The sequence below is a fragment of the Physella acuta genome, unplaced genomic scaffold, assembly GCF_028476545.2.
Source record: "Physella acuta isolate Inbredline_101_S28 unplaced genomic scaffold, ASM2847654v3 ptg000667l, whole genome shotgun sequence".
Classification (NCBI taxonomy): Eukaryota; Metazoa; Mollusca; class Gastropoda; family Physidae; genus Physella; species Physella acuta.
The window spans coordinates 242461-262187 of record NW_026732186.1 but is presented as its reverse complement, the minus strand read 5'-3'; the positions used below and the strand labels follow the sequence as shown (position 1 = coordinate 262187).

The 19727-nt window shown below is 41.8% G+C and overlaps 1 protein-coding gene across 1 annotated transcript; it reads left to right on the top strand.

Annotated features, from left to right (window-relative positions):
• Window positions 1–10837: 10837 nt before the first annotated feature.
• LOC131948956 (carbohydrate sulfotransferase 15-like) lies at window positions 10838–19556 on the top strand (the record flags this gene model as incomplete). Its single annotated transcript, XM_059310684.1, has 8 exons — window positions 10838–10859; window positions 11862–12002; window positions 12190–12351; window positions 12483–12563; window positions 12960–13116; window positions 15952–16105; window positions 18840–18993; window positions 19261–19556. Coding segments are annotated over 8 exons (1059 nt in total), but the record flags the coding sequence as incomplete, so codon positions are not given.
• Between the last annotated feature and the right edge of the window lie 171 nt (window positions 19557–19727).

The window sequence follows — 19727 nt, the reverse complement described above, 5'->3', positions numbered from 1 at the left end:
GGAGGTCCACAAAGACCCGCAGTTGACCTTCCTTCAGGTCAGGAACTCAGCGATCCGCAGGTCCGAGGATGAGGACCAATCGAACTGTTCGGTGGACAAAGTTTCTGTACCTGAACAGAGACAATCCCCACCCACAGGGGCCGACACGATGGAGACCATGATGGCTCAACTGTTGGCCCACCTAGATAAGGTTGACCAACGTTTGGAGAGGTTAGAAAGCAGGTCAACAGCTGAGAATCGGGAAAAGAACGGGACAAAACAGGGACGGGTTGGACGGCCGCGTCCGGCCAAGCCATCACTCCAATGGACGGCCGACGGTCGACCAATTTGTTTGTCTTGTTCACAACCCGGACATATGGCACGGTACTGCCAGGGAAACGGTCGTCCTCTGTAAGGCAGGGCCAGGCTACAGAGGGGCGAGGGTATGGCCCAAGAAGAAAAATGATGGGAGTCTGTCCCGAAATGGTGATTACGATTGGGGACATCGCGGTGAAGGCAATTGTGGATACAGGCTCCCAGGTGACGACAATCACGGAAAATTTTTACACCAAATGGATGAAAGGAAAAGACCATAGGTTGAGGTCTGACACATGCATGCGCCTGACGGCAGCTAATGGACTAACCATTCCATACTGTGGTTATTTTCTGGCGGATGTCGTGGTGGCAGGACATAGGTTGAAGCAGGTTGGGGTGTTCGTTACGAAACACAACCTAGAGACAAATGTGTCAAATATACCTTGCCTGTTGGGCATGAATATTCTTGGCCAGTTGCCAGAATTTCTTACAAATATTGTCGGATCGACCACACCAGGTCGGGGATCCAAGTTGGCCAGGTTTGCCAAGACCAGAGGAAGGATATCAGTCCCGGCAAACACGGTCAAGGCAATCACATTACAAATTGGTGATAGAAGCGTGAATGGTGATGTGATGATAGAACCATGTGGCGCCGCACTGAGGGCAGGCGTCGTGTTACTGCGGACATACACATCAGCGGAAAATGGACTAGTTCAAGGATTAGTGGCAAATGTTTTGGATGAGGAAATTTTTATACCGCCTAATACTCTGGTAGGAGTACCACAGAACGTCGAGGTACAAAGGTCGGCACAGTGCATCGAACTGAGCAATACCAGCAGTAATGAAGTAACAATTAGGTCGGTCAATGTGACGGCCGAGGTGAAGAAAGAGGATGGCCGATCATATACATTCCCGGAAACTGAGGACCCAAAACTAAATGAATTGCTGAATAAATACAGTGATATATTTGCCTCGTATGAGGGTGATTTGGGGTACACGGAAGTAATCAAACACCAGATACCCTTACTACAAGACAAGCCGGTGGCGCAACCCTACCGAAGATTACCACCGAGTCACTACTCTGCGGTGAAAGCACACCTGAATGACCTACTAAAAAAGGGAATTATTACAACCAGTACGAGCCCGTATGCGGCACCGATAGTAGTGGTAAAAAAGAAGTCAGGGGAGATAAGACTGTGTTGTGATTACCGGAAATTGAACAATATCACAAGAAGGGATGCATTCCCCTTGCCTCGTATTGATGAATGTCTTGATGCGTTGGGGGGAGCAAGATTTTTTTCTACCTTGGATTTGGCTAGTGGCTACCACCAAGTGGCCATGCACCCCAACGATCAACATAAAACTGCATTTATTTCTCCACTAGGACTGTACGAGTGGACCCGTATGCCGTTTGGTCTAACTAATGCACCTGCTACATTCCAGCGAGTAATGCAGAGTGCTATGAGTGACTTTCTATTTCAAATAATGTTGGTGTATTTGGATGATATTCTAGTTTACTCAAAAACTTGGGAGGACCATCTAAAAAGATTAGAACAAGTGTTTCTCCGTCTTAGGGAGATAGGAGTAAAGCTGAACCCAGACAAATGCTGCTTTGGTTTGAAATCGGTACATTTTTTGGGTTACGTGATTTCGTCGGATGGCATCGCCACTGACCCAGATAAAATTGCAGCTGTTAAAGAATGGAAACAACCAACAACTACGGTAGAGGTCAGGTCATTCTTGGGTTTTGCTTCCTATTATAGAAAATTTGTGCCTGGTTTTGCAAAAATTGCCGCACCATTGCATGACTTGGTAAACAAAATGACAAAGAAACACAGTAAGGAGAAAAAGAAAGGTAAAACACAACTGATAGGTGAATTATGGACTGATGAATGCCTGAACTCGTTTAAGCTATTGAAAAAGGCTTTGACAGAGGCGCCGATATTGGGATACGCAGACTTTGACAAACCATTTCGGCTAGAAATTGACGCCAGCTCTAAAGGTCTGGGAGCTGTGCTATCACAACAACAAAAGCAAGGTTTCAGGGTTATTGCGTATGCAAGTCGAGCTCTGAAGGGATCAGAGAGGAACATGACAAATTACAGCGCCATGAAACTAGAACTTTTGACATTAAAATGGGCTGTGACTGAGAAATTCAGGGACTATCTATTAGGTGCTAAATGTGTGGTATACACTGACAATAACCCCTTGAGTCACCTAAAGACAGCAAAGTTGGGATCCATCGAACAGCGATGGGCAGCAGAATTGGCACTCTTTGACCTAGAGATAAAATATCGCCCGGGGCGGTCCAATGGCAATGCGGACGCCTTATCAAGGAATCCTTACGAGAGACCGGGTGATGAGGAAGAAACGCTGACAGGAATATGTGAGGTCAGAGCGTCAACAGATATCCCTCATGGGGTGCAGGTGATGCAAAACGGACAGACCGGGGTGGAGCACATATCCACGGAACCCGGACATATGGACAGTAGTGATTTTAATTGCCTTAATCACAAAAAGATAAGAGATGCCCAGAGAACGGATAGTGGCTTACAACCGCTATTGAAATACGTCCAGGAACAAAAATTCCCAGGAAGAAGGGAAAGAGAACAATTTGGTCGAGAAACAAAGAAAATACTGAGTCAGTGGAACCGTCTCAGTATAGAGGATGGTGTTCTCATGCGGAGAATTCATGACCAAATTGATGGGACAATACACCAGGTGGTGGTGCCTGGACAGTTAAGAGAAGAAGTGCTAAGGTTGGCACATGACAGGGCAGGACACCAGGGTCAGGACAGGACGCACAAAATATTACGACGGAGGTGTTACTGGCCCAATATGGAAATAGAGGTCAAACGCCATTGTGAGGCTTGTGTGAGGTGTCAGCATGCGAAAATGCCAGTTGTCAAAATGAGACAGCCATCAGGACACCTACTAGCGACAAAACCACTAGAGATTGTGGCGATGGACTTTACGTCGTTGGAGCAATCATCGGATGGGACGGAACATGTGTTGGTAATGACTGATGTATTCACCAAATGGACTGTGGCGGTGCCCACACGAGATCAGACTGCCAAAACAGTGGCAAAGGTATTAATAGAACATTGGTTCATCAAATATGGCATACCAAGATAATTACACTCTGACCAAGGAAGGGCTTTCGAGTCAGAAGTAATTAACCAACTGTGCAGCCACTACGGGATCAACAAATCTAGAACAACCACATTTAATCCGAAGGGAAACGGACAGTGTGAACGGTTCAACCGCAGCATGCATGATTTGCTGCGTACGCTAGAACCTGAACAGAAAAAACGTTGGCCTGATTTTCTCCCAGAGTTGGTATATCTATACAACTGCACACCCCATGCCACAACCGGCTTTACGCCATACATGTTGCTGTTCGGACGAGAGGCTCGACTCCCTCTTGATTTGTTCCTAGGAAAAAGGGAGAGTATGACTGGCTCATACACCGCACTGGAATATGTGAATGAACATATGAGAAGAATTAGAGAAATGTACAGGGTAGTACAGGAAAGACTAGAACATGAATCTCGGCGAAGGGAACCGCCGATACAGACGAAGGACCCGCCACTCAAACTGAATGACAGGGTATTACTGCGTAGCCACCCGTTAGGCAGAAACAAAATCCACGATCTCTGGGGACAGGAGATATGGCAAGTCGTGGAGATGCCTAAAGCAGCAGGTGGCCCCTTTAAGATAAGACCCATCGATCACGCCAAACCGGATCGGTGGGCGAATATTGCTCAATTAAAGAAATATTGGAATAGGCAAGAAGAGCAGTTACACACAGAGAAACCCAAGACAATTAGGGAACCGGAAGTTATAACGGAAATTCACATACCCATTCCGGAACCATATCACCATCAACAGAACAACCGCGATACGCAAGGGGAGGATACCGGCAACAATGAGGATCCCGGTCCCTCCAGAAGCAGAGAGACAGTAGACCATCAGATAAGTGGTCCGCGGAGAAGTTTAAGGAACAGAAGGAATACGAAATTTTTTGTCAGCAACCATCAATTCTTTCATGGTCGCGCTGGTATGAAAACAGACTGTTCAAAGAGCTATAGAAGTGAACTGGTGAAGGCACCAAATGGAAAGGGTGGATGTGAATTCTAGAACTGTTTTGTGTCTCAGGAAGATGATGTAGACACAGTTGATATGTGAAATAGGTAGAACTGTCAATCGTATACGAATGGAACGTCGTGGACAGTGAGTGGAACAATAAATTTTTTTTTTTACGACTGTGCGATTGACTTTGGAGGAGTGCACCTGCCAGGCGTTGTTTGTGGTTGAAAACACACAAAAAAAGCAGGGGTGGATGTAACTGGGGTAGGCCTAACTACCAGTTACAAATGATAACGAACGAGAAGCCGCGACGCAGTATGAAATCTGACGCAACTATAACAGGTGGCTTATTGGATCGGTCTGATAACAATCTCAAAGCCAACGCGTGCTATTTTGGGAGACGGTACGAGGAGTGAGACGGCCTGTCAACTTTGATCGATAGGATGCAGATGTTATTTCACGAACTGTATGTTAGAACTACGCAACTAGTGGTCGGAGACATCGAGTACAAGTATCGATTACGGAGGAATACAAGTACGGAGACGAGTACGGATACAAGGCATAAATAGGAGGGGACGACTGAACTCGTTCTCTTCCGTCGTCGTCGCTTGCTTTAGATCAGTCAGTCTGTGTGACATACTCAAGTTGGTTATATTGTGTTAAGAAGGACAATAGACATGTGGATTCAGTTATATGAAGCCTAGTGAGGACTGTTAGGGGGTCAGTTGATTCAGACTATTATTGTGAAACATTTCTGTTGATTCATTGTGTTATATTGAAACATTTCTTGATTCATGTAATAAAAGGATCAATAGCGAACCTGCATCTTCGAGTCTTTCTACTGTAGTCGATGTTGTGTAGCATGAGTGGTTCAACTCGTTACAATTGGCGTTGTCGGGCAGGATAGACTCGGGAAAGGTCACATTTGGCGTTGCGAACAGGATAGATGCAACTAGCCTAGGTCACATATATATATATATACATATATATAATCTATATCCTGAGCAATTATTGCAATATATAACCATTCTGAGAGTACAAACCAGAAAAAATTTAATCCAAACTCATTTTGAGCCACAAACGTATCAAATTAATGCTGGTCAAAAATATATAAAGACGTTAGCTTGATTCGTGAATGGTTTCTCGCGTTATGTTTATTTTTTTCATTTTTGGCTTTTATAATATCAATTTTGAAAACATTGATTTTTTATAGCTATACTATTGTAAATTACGTCTTATTTAAGTAACAATTCAGAGAATCAATTGCTTCTTAATATACATAGTACAAAACTATTTAAATGAGCTTCGTGAGCATCCCTATTTTAAAGGGCAGTAAGTCATGGAAGTAGTGTGAATGTTTACCTACCTTTCAAACTATAGCTCTTGTAGATTTTAAAATATTTTTCTACGCAACAATCTCTGCTATAGTAGACCTGTTTTTTTTTTTTTACAAAACCACTTTCAAAATGCATGAAAAACATAATTTTTGAAAAAAAAAATTCATTGTTTTTTGGTCGGAACTGGGCCCCTAAACGTCCTGGGCCCCCCCGCATTGCGGGGTCTGGCGGTATGGTAGTTCCGCCCCTGGTTGTAGCTTGTTCAACAATTTACGGAGTTGAATTATTAAAATTAAATTCAACTAAAAAAATCCCCAACAAAAACATTTATTTTTATCAAGCACCAACAGAAACATCTATTTTAATGAAGCATCAACAAAAACATCTATTTTAATCAAGCACCAACAAAAAACATATATTTTAATCAAGCACCAACAACAACATCTATTTTAATCAAGCACCAACAAAAACATCTATTTTTATCAAGCACCAACAAAAACATCTATTTTAATCAAGCACCAACAAAAACATCTATTTTAATCAAGCACCAACAAAAAACTTCCAACAAATGGACCAACGTATAGAATAATAATTATAATGCATTAGCGGACAATGTCCAAAGTATTGGAGAGAAGGGTAGGTGGGGGGGGGGGTCTGCATCAGGTCATATCCAAACTAGTATGCCAATGGAAACAACACATAATTAAAATCCATTACCAGAAATGAGAAGAGTGGTGATATTTTGTTAATTTAAAGAGCTAAATAATCTGACCCTGTATGAGATATAACACTACACATAAACTAATGACGTTCTACGCAGGAAACTGATGCTTCGGGAGACCACACCACCAGCATCGACCATGGCTATAGAAACTTCTAGACAGGTAATATTTTTCTAGACAGGTAATGTTTTTCTAGACAGGTAATATTTTTTTAGACAGGTAATATTTTTCTAGACAGGTAATAATTTTCTAGACAGGTAATATTTTTTTAGACAGGTAATATTTTTCTAGACAGGTAATAATTTTCTAGACAGGTAATATTTTTTTTAGACAGGTAATATTTTTCTAGACAGGTAATAATTTTCTCGACAGGTAATATTTTTTAGACAGGTAATATTTTTCTAGACAGGTAATATTTTTTAGACAGGTAATATTTTTCTAGACAGGTAATATTTTTCTAGACAGTTAATATTTATCTAGACAGGTAATATTTTTCTAGACAGGTAATTATTTTTCTAGACAGGTAATATTTTTTTAGACAGGTAATATTTTTTTAGACAGGTAATATTTTTTAGACAGGTAATATTTTTCTAGACAGGTAATAATTTTCTAGACAGGTAATATTTTTCTAGACAGGTAATATTTTTCTAGACAGGTAATAATTTTCTAGACAGGTAATATTTTTTTAGACAGGTAATATTTTTCTAGACAGGTAATAATTTTCTCGACAGGTAATATTTTTTAGACAGGTAATATTTTTAGACAGGTAATATTTTTCTAGACAGGTAATATTTTTCTAGACAGGTAATATTTATCTAGACAGGTAATATTTTTCTGGACAGGTAATTATTTTTCTAGACAGGTAATATTTTTTTAGACAGGTAATATTTTTTTAGACAGGTAATATTTTTTAGACAGGTAATATTTTTCTAGACAGGTAATATTTTTCTAGACAGGTAATAATTTTCTAGACAGGCAATATTTTTTAGACAGGTAATATTTTTCTAGAAAGGTAATAATTTTCTAGACAGGTAATATTTTTTTAGACAGGTAATATTTTTCTAGACAGGTAATAATTTTCTCGACAGGTAATATTTTTTAGACAGGTAATATTTTTAGACAGGTAATATTTTTCTAGACAGGTAATATTTTTCTAGACAGGTAATATTTATCTAGACAGGTAATATTTTTCTGGACAGGTAATTATTTTTCTAGACAGGCAATATTTTTTTAGACAGGTAATATTTTTTTAGACAGGTAATATTTTTTAGACAGGTAATATTTTTCTAGACAGGTAATATTTTTCTAGACAGGTAATAATTTTCTAGACAGGCAATATTTTTTAGACAGGTAATATTTTTCTAGAAAGGTAATAATTTTCTAGACAGGTAATATTTTTTTAGACAGGTAATATTTTTCTAGACAGGTAATAATTTTCTCGACAGGTAATATTTTTTAGACAGGTAATATTTTTCTAGACAGGTAATATTTTTTTAGACAGGTAATATTTTTCTAGACAGATAATATTTTTCTAGACAGGTAATATTTATCTAGACAGGTAATATTTTTAGACAGGTAATTATTTTTCTAGACAGGTAATATTTTTTTAGACAGGTAATATTTTTTAGACAGGTAAAATATTTCCCAGGACTTATGCTTGAAACTGGTTCTTTACTTTCTCTTATTCAGAGACAAGAGGAAATGTAATTATGCTTGATTATTTTGATACGAGCCGACCCGCGGCATATCATACGCCGCTATTTAGTTGTTGTTTTTTCTACTTTTCAGTATTTCATAATTTGTGAATTCGACAGTACTAACGCTGCCACTGAAAATATTTCTTTAAAACACTATAAGTAGCTCGTTAAGGACGATACCCCCCCCCTCCTCCCCCCCTCCGTTTAAAATCGTTTCAAACTAAATTATCTGCCCATAATAGTCGTCACTAAACCCGGCTCTGCTTGTAAACAAGCGTGAACCACAGCTCACCAGACCATATAGGGGTGGGGTGGTAGGGAGCGCGCTTACAGTTTGTTTTCTAGCGTCAACCAGAAGAGAATTATATATATTGATTTTGACAGTTTTCGCCGTTTTACACCTGCATACTTTATCGTATCTATATATATAATTCTCTTCTTCGAGCCGTTAGAAAACAAGCTGCAAACTCTCTCCCTACCTCCCCACCCCTACATGGTTTTAGTGAGCTGTGTTCACTCTAAATGTTTACAAGCAGAGCCAACGATTTTAAACGTAGGGGGGGGGGGGGAGGAGGGGGGGGGGAGGGAAGGAAGGGGGGGGGGGTTATGGTCCTTAACGAGCTACTTATAGTGTTTTAAAGAAATATTTTCAGTGTCAGCGTTGGTACTGTCGAATTCACAAATTATGAATTATTGAAAATTAGAAACAACTAAATAGCGGCGTATGTTATGCCGCGGGCCGGCTCGTACCAAATATAAAGGATGTTTTGTACCGTGCGAAAACTATCCATCGAGATTTTGATGTTTTACAACCTTTCCGACATAGAGAAAGAATACATTTGTAGCTTTCCTTCAACTTTTGAGCGATTTCCGTTAACCGGAAATAGAGTAAGTACCAGAGTACCGTTAAAGTGAAGTGGACGAAGATTTTTACATAGATATAAGATTTTATTCTATTTAAAACGTTTCACGTAGGTCAAGACTCGACGGCAATGAACTGTGACATAAAATGTAACTGGATCAAATGTTTAATTAACTTTTAAAAATTAATCAATATTCCCTCTATGCACATAACGTTTGGTAGGCTATGGAGGTGGCCGAGACAAACATTGATTGGCTGTACATGTTCTCTGTAATCGATATGAAAACCCCACTTATTACATTACATTTTACTCAATACTTTGCGGATAAAAAATTTAAATTAAATTAATTTTTTTATTAAATCACATAACAAAATTCAGCCTTGTTCAATGTCATTTTTAGTTATAAAATGTAAACAACTAAATTGTTGTTTTTCTGTGTTTTTGTTTTTTAATTTTGTTTAGTTAACGAAATTGTATTAAAAACATCAAATACATCCAATCTTTCATGAAGTCCAACTAAAACAGGGGTCTCCAAACTTTTCAGTTCGGGGGCCAGTTTCTTCCAGGCATGTATTTGATTTTTCTGCGCAAAGTTCCTCATCATCACCAACCACATTTATTTTCAGAACACCGCACACGATTTTTTACATTTTTAAATACACCATTCTATTTATTTTTCGAGAATATTCTATTAAAAAAATAATCAATAGCATTTCTATAGCCCGATTGTTGTGGAAGTGCTCTCCCCTTATTGCTATATAAGAATAACCGAGATAGTTTAGGGGAGATCACTCCCGCTTTGTTTTTAAAAAGTTAAAAAAAACCCACCAAATGTAAAAGACCTACTTATGATTTTGTTTGAAAAACAATGCTGTCGTAAAGGATACAATAATTTTTTCTTAAAATGTTTTCTTCAAGAAATATTGTCAAGAAAAGACAAACCTGACGGCCGTGGTAAAGGAAGCGCTCGTCTCTACATCCAAACTTGTAAGTTGTCTAAAAACCAGTACATGTTTTTTATTTTAGTACAAAAACAACATTTTTAAACGATCATAACAACGACGTTGGCAGGTGAAAAGATAATTTTAAAAAGTAATTCTTCTAGAAACAGACGTACTTAATGTTCTGAATTTGTTCGTAGACTTCCCAGACATATATTTTTACCGCTTATCACGTGATATGGGCACACAGTGCTCACCATTGATAATTTTGTTCAGTTTTTAAAGATAAGACCAGAAAAAGTCCTATTTAAAAAATAGCGTTGTGGACCACATATTCAACTATTTAAAGGAGAGTCATTGCCCCTTAAACCAGAGTTTCTTCCAGGCATCTCTTCTCGCCCCCCCCCCCCCTCTTAAATCCACCGCTGCCTTGTGTACCCATGAAGATCACAACGTTGACACTAAATCACTTGACTCACAAAGACATCTTGTGGTATACCGCTGTAGTACCACATCAACCATCTCCTGTCAGCTAGTGGTACAGGGTCACCATGGGTTTACCGCGAAAGATGTTTACACTGGACAGCAGCAGCAGTTGATATACTCGTCTGCAGCAGCTAATCTTTACCTCTCGTCCTGCAGACACGGCTACCTTTTTTGAAGAATTTTAAAAATCCCTGTTGGAAGGATGTTGACAACAGTTCAGCCATATTGTGTGTGCCTTATGTGTTGTTAGCAGGTGGGTAGAGAGTACAAACAGTTCATCCATATTGTGTGTACCTTATGTGTTGTTAGCAGGTGGGTAGAGAGTACAAACAGTTCATCCATATTGTGTGGGCCTTATGTGTTGTTAGCAGGTGGGTAGATAGTACAAACAGTTCATCCATATTGTGTGTGCCTTATGTGTTGTTAGCAGGTGGGTAGAGAGTACAAACAGTTCATCCATATTGTGTGTGCCTTATGTGTTGTTAGCAGGTGGGTAGAGAGTACATACAGTTCATCCATATTGTGTGTGCCTTATGTGTTGTTAGCAGGTGGGTAGAGAGTACAAACAGTTCATCCATATTGTGTGTGCCTTATGTGTTGTTAGCAGGTGGGTAGAGAGTACATACAGTTCATCCATATTGTGTGTGCCTTATGTGTTGTTAGCAGGTGGGTAGAGAGTACAAACAGTTCATCCATATTGTGTGTGCCTTATGTGTTGTTAGCAGGTGGGTAGAGAGTACAAACAGTTCATCCATATTGTGTGTGCCTTATGTGTTGTTAGCAGGTGGGTAGAGAGTACAAACAGTTCATCCATATTGTGTGTGCCTTATGTGTTGTTAGCAGGTGGGTAGAAAGTACAAACAGTTCATCCATATTGTGTGTGCCTTATGTGTTGTTAGCAGGTGGGTAGAGAGTACACAAGTATTCAGCTTTATCATGATTGTGTCAGAGGTCTGAATATCTGATTCTAGATGACACATGCGAAGTCTGCCTGATGCTAGATGACATCTAAGAACTCGGTTTGATGATAGTTGACAGATACAAAAAGTCTGTCTGATGATCGTTGACAGATACAAAAAACTCTGACTGATGCTAGATACAAACAGTCTGACTGATGCTAGATACAAAAAGTCTGACTGATGCTAGATACAAAAAGTCTGACTGATGCTAGATACAAACAGTCTGTCTGATGCTAGATACAAAAAGTCTGACTGATGCTAGATACAAACAGTCTGACTGATGCTAGATACAAAAAGTCTGACTGATGCTAGATACAAAAAGTCTGACTGATGCTAGATACAAAAAGTCTGTCTGATGATCGTTGACAGATACAAAAAGTCTGACTGATGCTAGATACAAAAAGTCTGACTGATGCTAGTTGGCCACCGAATGATTCAGTTAATTAGTTCTCATCTACGTACCGTTGTTTCAGGTTTTCCAAAGTCTGGCACCACGGACTTCCACAACCGTCTTCTAGCACATCCGCTCATCGCACCACCGTGGACCAAAGAGCCCCACTACTGGACCCGTGACTTGTTCTCCATGCAATGTGCGACACAGGCGGCACACAACAGTAAGAAGTTTGTAGGGCCGGGTTTCGTTTTTTATCCGGTAAAATAAAATATGAATTCATCAAGTAGATCATTGTGAGCGTGTTGTAGAATCTGATGATTGCAAAATTCTGCTTATTGTAGGGTCTAATAATAGATAAATTCTACTTATTGTACGGTTTGATGATTGCAAAATTCTGCTGTTTGTAGGGTTTGATAGCAAAATTCTGCCTATCCTAGGGTCTGATAGCAAAATTCTGCCTATTCTAGGGTCTTATGACTGCTTCTATCGTGAATACGCCAAGACATTTTTCTCAGACGCGACAACAGCAATCGTGACCAACAGAGGTGTCGGTGACTCGAAGCTGAAAGGTGGGTGACTTAGTTCTCAATAGAAAGGTGGGTGACTGATATGATACTAAAAAGGGTTTTAAAAATATGTAGAATTAGTCAACATCTTTTAAAAAAATTTCCTACTAAAGAACTAAATGAAATCTTCTCAGGGTGGAATTATCCAGAAACCACCAATAACAGCCAAGCTACAAAAACATCGCTAGCAGGCGTAGACTACCCTATGATCACAAGTAAGTGATTCGATCGATACCTTAGAGATATACCTCTGTTGTATATATGCTTTATGTTGTAAATCTGCTACACCCATGATGTTTGTCTGCTACACTCAATGTTGCGAACCTGCTACTCTCTCAACTCTCTATGTGGCACATCTGCTACACTCTTTATTGCAATATACTACAACTTATTTTGTAAACCTAATACATCCTACATGATTCATATCTGCTTTAATCTGTTGCTTATCTGCTAACTATATTATGTTGCTAATATGTTACAACCTGTGTTGCATATCTGCTTCAATGTATTATATCAGCTACATCTTGTTGCATATCTGATACATACGTGTTTTATATCTGTATACTCTGTGTTGCATACCTGATACATTCTATGTTGCTAATCTGCTACAGTAGACAGTAGCGCCTCCAGTTTCTGGGACTCCAACAACTGGGACCAGATCAAAGAGAACCAGAACTGCTCACAACCGGTCTACCTGACAGCTGACCTTATCCTCAGGATGAACCCGAACATCCGCGTCATCGTCTTGATGAGGGAACCGGTGGAGAGGTGAGTCACGTGTCAATAGGGTGGGTCCACTAGATGTGAGTGGATAGGGTGGGTCCACTAGATGAGGGTGGGTACACTAGATGAGGGTGGATAGGGTGAGTCCACTAGATGAGGGTGGATAGGGTGGGTACACTAGATGAGGGTGGATACACTAGATGAGGGTGGATAGGGTGAGTCCACTAGATGAGGGTGGATAGGGTGGGTCCACTAGATGAGGGTGGGTACACTAGATGAGGGTGGATAGGGTGAGTCCACTAGATGAGGGTGGATAGGGTGGGTACACTAGATGAGGGTGGATACACTAGATGAGGGTGGATAGGGTGAGTCCACTAGATGAGGGTGGATAGGGTGGGTACACTAGATGAGGGTGGGTACACTAGATGAGGGTGGGTACACTAGATGAGGGTGGATAGGGTGAGTCCACTAGATGAGGGTGGGTCCACTAGATGAGGGTGGACAGGGTGGGTACACTAGATGAGGGTGGGTCCACTAGATGAGGGTGGATAGGGTGGGTCCACTAGATGGGGGTGGGTCCACTAGATGTGGGTGGATAGGGTGGGTCCACTAGATGTGGGTGGATAGGGTGGGTCCACTAAATAAGTGTGGATAGGGTGAGTCCACTAGATGAGGGTGGGTACACTAGATGAGGGTGGGTACACTAGATGAGGGTGGATAGGGTGAGTCCACTAGATGAGGGTGGGTCCACTAGATGAGGGTGGATAGGGTGGGTCCACTAGATGTGGGTGGATAGGGTGGGTCCACTAGATGAGGTGGATAGGGTGGGTCCACTAGATGAGGGTGGATAGGGTGGGTCCACTAGATGAGGGTGGGTCCACTAGATGAGGTGGATAGGGTGGGTCCACTAGATGGGGGTGGATAGGGTGGGTCCACTAGATGGGGGTGGATAGGGTGGGTCCACTAGATGAGGGTGGGTCCACTAGATGAGGGTGGATAGGGTGGGTCCACTAGATGAGGGTGGGTCCACTAGATGAGGGTGGATAGGGTGGGTCCACTAGATGTGGGTGGGTCCACTAGATGGGGGTGGATAGGGTGGGTCCACTAGATGGGGGTGGATAGGGTGGGTCCACTAGATGGGGGTGGGTCCACTAGATGTGGGTGGGTCCACTAGATGAGGGTGGGTCCACTAGATGAGGGTGGATAGGGTGGGTCCACTAGATGTGGGTGGATAGGGTGGGTCCACTAGATGAGGTGGATAGGGTGGGTCCACTAGATGGGGGTGGATAGGGTGGGTCCACTAGATGGGGGTGGGTCCACTAGATGTGGGTGGGTCCACTAGATGTGGGTGGATAGGGTGGGTCCACTAGATGAGGGTGGATAGGGTGGGTCCACTAGATGAGGGTGGATAGGGTGGGTCCACTAGATGAGGGTGGATAGGGTGGGTCCACTAGATGAGGGTGGATAGGGTGGGTCCACTAGATGAGGGTGGATAGGGTGAGTCCACTAAATAAGTGTGGATAGGGTGAGTCCACTAGATGAGGGTGGGTACACTAGATGAGGGTGGGTACACTAGATGAGGGTGGGTACACTAGATGAGGGTGGATAGGGTGAGTCCACTAGATGAGGGTGGATAGGGTGAGTCCACTAGATGAGGGTGGGTACACTAGATGAGGGTGGGTACACTAGATGAGGGTGGGTACACTAGATGAGGGTGGATAGGGTGAGTCCACTAGATGAGGGTGGATAGGGTGGGTCCACTAGATGAGGGTGGATAGGGTGAGTCCACTAGATGAGGGTGGGTACACTAGATGAGGGTGGGTACACTAGATGAGGGTGGGTACACTAGATGAGGGTGGATAGGGTGAGTCCACTAGATGAGGGTGGATAGGGTGGGTCCACTAGATGAGGGTGGGTACACTAGATGAGGGTGGATAGGGTGAGTCCACTAGATGTGGGTGGATAGGGTGGGTCCACTAGATGAGGTGGATAGGGTGGGTCCACTAGATGTGGGTGGATAGGGTGGGTCCACTAGATGAGGTGGATAGGGTGGGTCCACTAAATAAGTGTGGATAGGGTGAGTCCACTAGATGAGGGTGGGTACACTAGATGAGGGTGGGTACACTAGATGAGGGTGGGTACACTAGATGAGGGTGGATAGGGTGAGTCCACTAGATGTGGGTGGATAGGGTGGGTCCACTAGATGAGGTGGATAGGGTGGGTCCACTAAATAAGTGTGGATAGGGTGAGTCCACTAGATGAGGGTGGGTACACTAGATGAGGGTGGGTACACTAGATGAGGGTGGGTACACTAGATGAGGGTGGATAGGGTGAGTCCACTAGATGAGGGTGGATAGGGTGGGTCCACTAGATGAGGGTGGGTCCACTAGATGTGGGTGGATAGGGTGGGTCCACTAGATGAGGTGGATAGGGTGGGTCCACTAGATGAGGGTGGATAGGGTGGGTCCACTAGATGAGGTGGATAGGGTGGGTCCACTAGATGAGGGTGGGTCCACTAGATGAGGTGGATAGGGTGGGTCCACTAGATGGGGGTGGATAGGGTGGGTCCACTAGATGGGGGTGGATAGGGTGGGTCCACTAGATGAGGGTGGGTCCACTAGATGAGGGTGGATAGGGTGGGTCCACTAGATGGGGGTGGATAGGGTGGGTCCACTAGATGAAGGTTCATACGTCATCCAGTGACCAGTGTGACGTAGAGCTGAGGCACATTAAACATTTTTAATCGGTGCAAACTTGCAGTTTTGTTACACACTTGCTCCAATAAAAACAGCTGACAAAATAGATTGTTGACTGTTGTATTGGCACTTTACCTCCTGAAACATGGTACTACGAATGTTTTTCCTCCACCTACCACCTCAGATTGTACTCCGACTACCTGTTTTTCTCGAGCACCAAGACGCCCGAAGATTTCCACTCGAGGGTCAACAGTTTCATCTACCACTTCAATGTCTGCCTGAGTCGACACTCTGTCCGGCACTGTGCCTTTGATGTCAGGAACATGAAGCACTTCTGGGTACTTGGTAGAGTTCTCAACGTTTATTTAGGTTACAGTGTCCGTTTGTTTGTTTGTTTGAGGGTTTGTGGTAAATCTTGTAACTCTGGGTACTTGTTAGAGTTGTCAACGTTTATTTAGTTTACAGTGTCCGTTTGTTTGAGGGTTTGTGGTAAATCTTGTAACTCAGTTTTAACCCGCTTCTAATGCAGCGATTTCGTTGCAACCTTCGAGACGCATTGGATGCAAACATATTTAATTTTAAATCAAATTACGCATTAGATAAGTAATTAAACTTTAGTTAAAAGGTTACAAAATTCCACAATAAAAGGGGAGATGACAAGATTAAGTTCTAGTGATTGATCGATCAGCTAGCCGATGGTGGTGAACTGGTTATGGTTAGCTGTTTTCTTGCCACAAATTTGACACGAACAAAGAAAAGGGCAGATAATTGTCTTTTCAGGATCGTAAGCTACAGATATGGTTTTAAAGGAAATATTTGTGTTGTATGTGGTGTCGACTTAATAAAGAACGAAACAATAAAAAGTAGAAATAAAACACATATTAAAAAAAAAACACTTATTGATCTAAAAGTAAGCTTCTTTTAAATGCTCTGAAAAATTAAAACAAGTTAATTAAAAAGTCTAGTGACATTTAAGCGCAATTTCCTTATGTTATCTAAAAATAGCTCTGTCGTAGCGTAAATCAAGAGCAGGGTTAGTAAAACCATTGGTTAAAATACATGTTTTATTTACAATAGAGTTACATGACTAAAAACCATTGCGCGCCTAGCTACTGAACGTGATGGCGCCAGTGTTTCTTCCAGACTTTTTTCTCCGGGGGGGGGGGGGGGGGCACTTGAAATCTTCGGGGGGGCGGTAAACTTTCTTCGGGGGGCGGACACTGTTAAAAGTATATATTTTCTATATAAATTATATAAATTTCATTTCGTTCGGGGGGGGGGGGGGGCGGTAAAAAATTTTCGGGGGGGCTTTGTCCCCCCCGAAGAGATGCCTGGAAGAAACTCTGGATGGCGCAGCCATTGAACGTGATGGCGCAGCTATTGAACGTGATGACGCGTGTGGTGTAGTTGGATAAAAATGCCTACTAATTCGGTCCAAATTTTAATTAATTCAAAAAAATTTTTGTGACCGATCGAAAGGAAATTTTTGAAAACTTTCTTCGGCAATATTGTTCTAAATTATGGCAGGAATCGATTGGTACATGTTTCAAGTCGCTAAATGGTCTGGTTGCCGAGATATGGGCAAAAAACTGCTTTTTTTTCGAGGTTTTTTGGCTTTTCCGGGAAATCCATGAAAGAAACCCGGAATTTTATGGCCTATGTTCATCCTGGTAACTTGCTTAACATAATTGCTTTTGGAACTAGTCATCGATATTGCTTCGTTGAGGAGGAGATACGACTTAAAGCTGCGGACACACATACATTCATCCATACATTCATCCATCCAGAAATGACGGGTTAATAAACGCAATTCTCCAGAATGGAAATTGCGCTAAAATTGCTGGTCGCTCTTGAAATATCTTACACATTTTAGCGACCAATGCTTTTATTGAAGAAAGCAAGCTTGTTTTATTTTCCTTTTTTACAAGCTGTTATTTAACTTGTTTTCTCTGTCTAAAAAGGAGAAAATAGATGAAATTCTTTTAATAGATTATATTACTCTACTATTTAAATAACTATACAGAAAAGCGTTGGTTACTTCCTAAATGTTAGTAAAAGTATCCAATACATATTATAGTATTTATAGCGACCCACAGATTTTATGTGCTAGTGTTTAACCAGAAAATTAAAAGAAACGTTTACCCCCCCCCCCCCCCCACCCCATTTAGGATAAATCTCCCCCCCCCCCACGATATGTGGACGTTCTCACGAATGTATCAGACATCTTGAAGCTGACTTGGTGTATCGTGTGTTTGCATACTGTGTGTGTGTATCTTGTATCTGTCTAAATGTATTGTGATATATTCTGTTCGGTAATGGCTGCCATTAAATATTAAAGTAAAATCTAGAAAGCGTTGAGTAAAGACATCAAATACTTCCTAAATATATGATTAGTTCTTGATTTATTTGAATGAATTTTTTCAATTTCAACCAAATGAAGCAGCATTTAAAACATTTAACTTTTTTATGGCAATAGGAGTCTGCGTGGTCGAGTCAGTAAACCGTAAAGCTCATGGTTGCTAAACCGATAAATCTCGAAGGGGGCGGTCACTAGTAAAAGTGTATGTGTACTATATAAAATCCATATCGTTCGGGGGGGGGGGGGGGGGAGGGCTCGATAACTGGGGACAGCACAACTCCAAAATCCAATAACTGCTTTTAACTTTCTTTAAATCACACGCAGCATTATCTTATGTCGTGAGAGTCCCCTAATTTACGTTTTTTATACCTTGTGTACCGTAAAGGTAGTTTTATAAACAGAGGTACGTGAGGTATCTGCTATAACGTGAGTAAATTACCCCTCTATTATTAGTGAATTGTCTTATGCTGTTTCGTCTTAGGGCTGTGTGATTTAAACTGTCATTTCGTCTATCTCAGGGTCGTGGATGTAGGGCAATATGATTTAAACTGTCATTTCGTCTATCTGTAGGCTGTATGATTTAAACTGTCATTTCGTCTATCTGTAGGCTGTATGATTCAAACTGTCATTTCGTCTATCTGTAGGCTGTATGATTTAAACTGTCATTTCGTCTAAGGGTTGTCTGATTTACACTGTCATTTCGTCTATCTCAGGGTCGTGCACGGCTGGATGTTGGCCTGTATGATTTGTATGTTTCCGATTGGCTGGAGAGGCTACCTAGGGACAGGCTCCTCATCATCAGGACAGAGGACTACAGCAACAACACACGCCACTACATACAGCAGGCCTTCGATTTTCTACAGCTACGTAAGTTGGGGGTTTGTTCATCTCTTGGTGTGGCCACTACATACAGCAGGCCTTCGATTTTCTACAGCTACGTAAGTTGGGGGTTTGTTCATCTCTTGGTGTGGCCACCACATACAGCAGGCCTTTAGACAACAACAACAACAAAAAAAAAACAGCGCCCGTTGTATTAATATTAGTTTAGCCCAGCGCCCGTTGTATTTCCCCTCAACGGGCGAACCGCCGAGTGCATAAATACAATGAACAACTAAAAACTATTTCTTCTTACAGCTCAGCTCACTGACAAGGCCATGTCAGAAATGGCCACCATGAGCCGGGCCAACACAAACATGGCCAAAAACTCAAAGCCACCCATGTTTGAAGAAACCAAAAAGATCCTGACAAACTTCTACGCCAAACACAAGCAAAATCTGGCCAAACTTTTGGATGATGACAGGTTTCTGTGGAGAGATGTGTAGCACTATGGAGGGATGTGTAGTACTACAGGCAAGAGACTGCTCATAAAACTACAGGAAGCGGCATCAGGAAATTATCTCTACTTCGTTCTTAATTGTATCATTGGCTGACGGTTCCTTAAACACAATTAGAATTGAGTCAACATGTCATGCACCATAAGACTTCAGCTTGCTTTTCTTTCTGGATTGGCCCCTTAACCACAGTCAGCACAATGCAGAAGTTGTTTGATTTTGGAACTTTCTCTCTAGTAAATGGGTTAGCATCGATGCGCTCTCTCACCC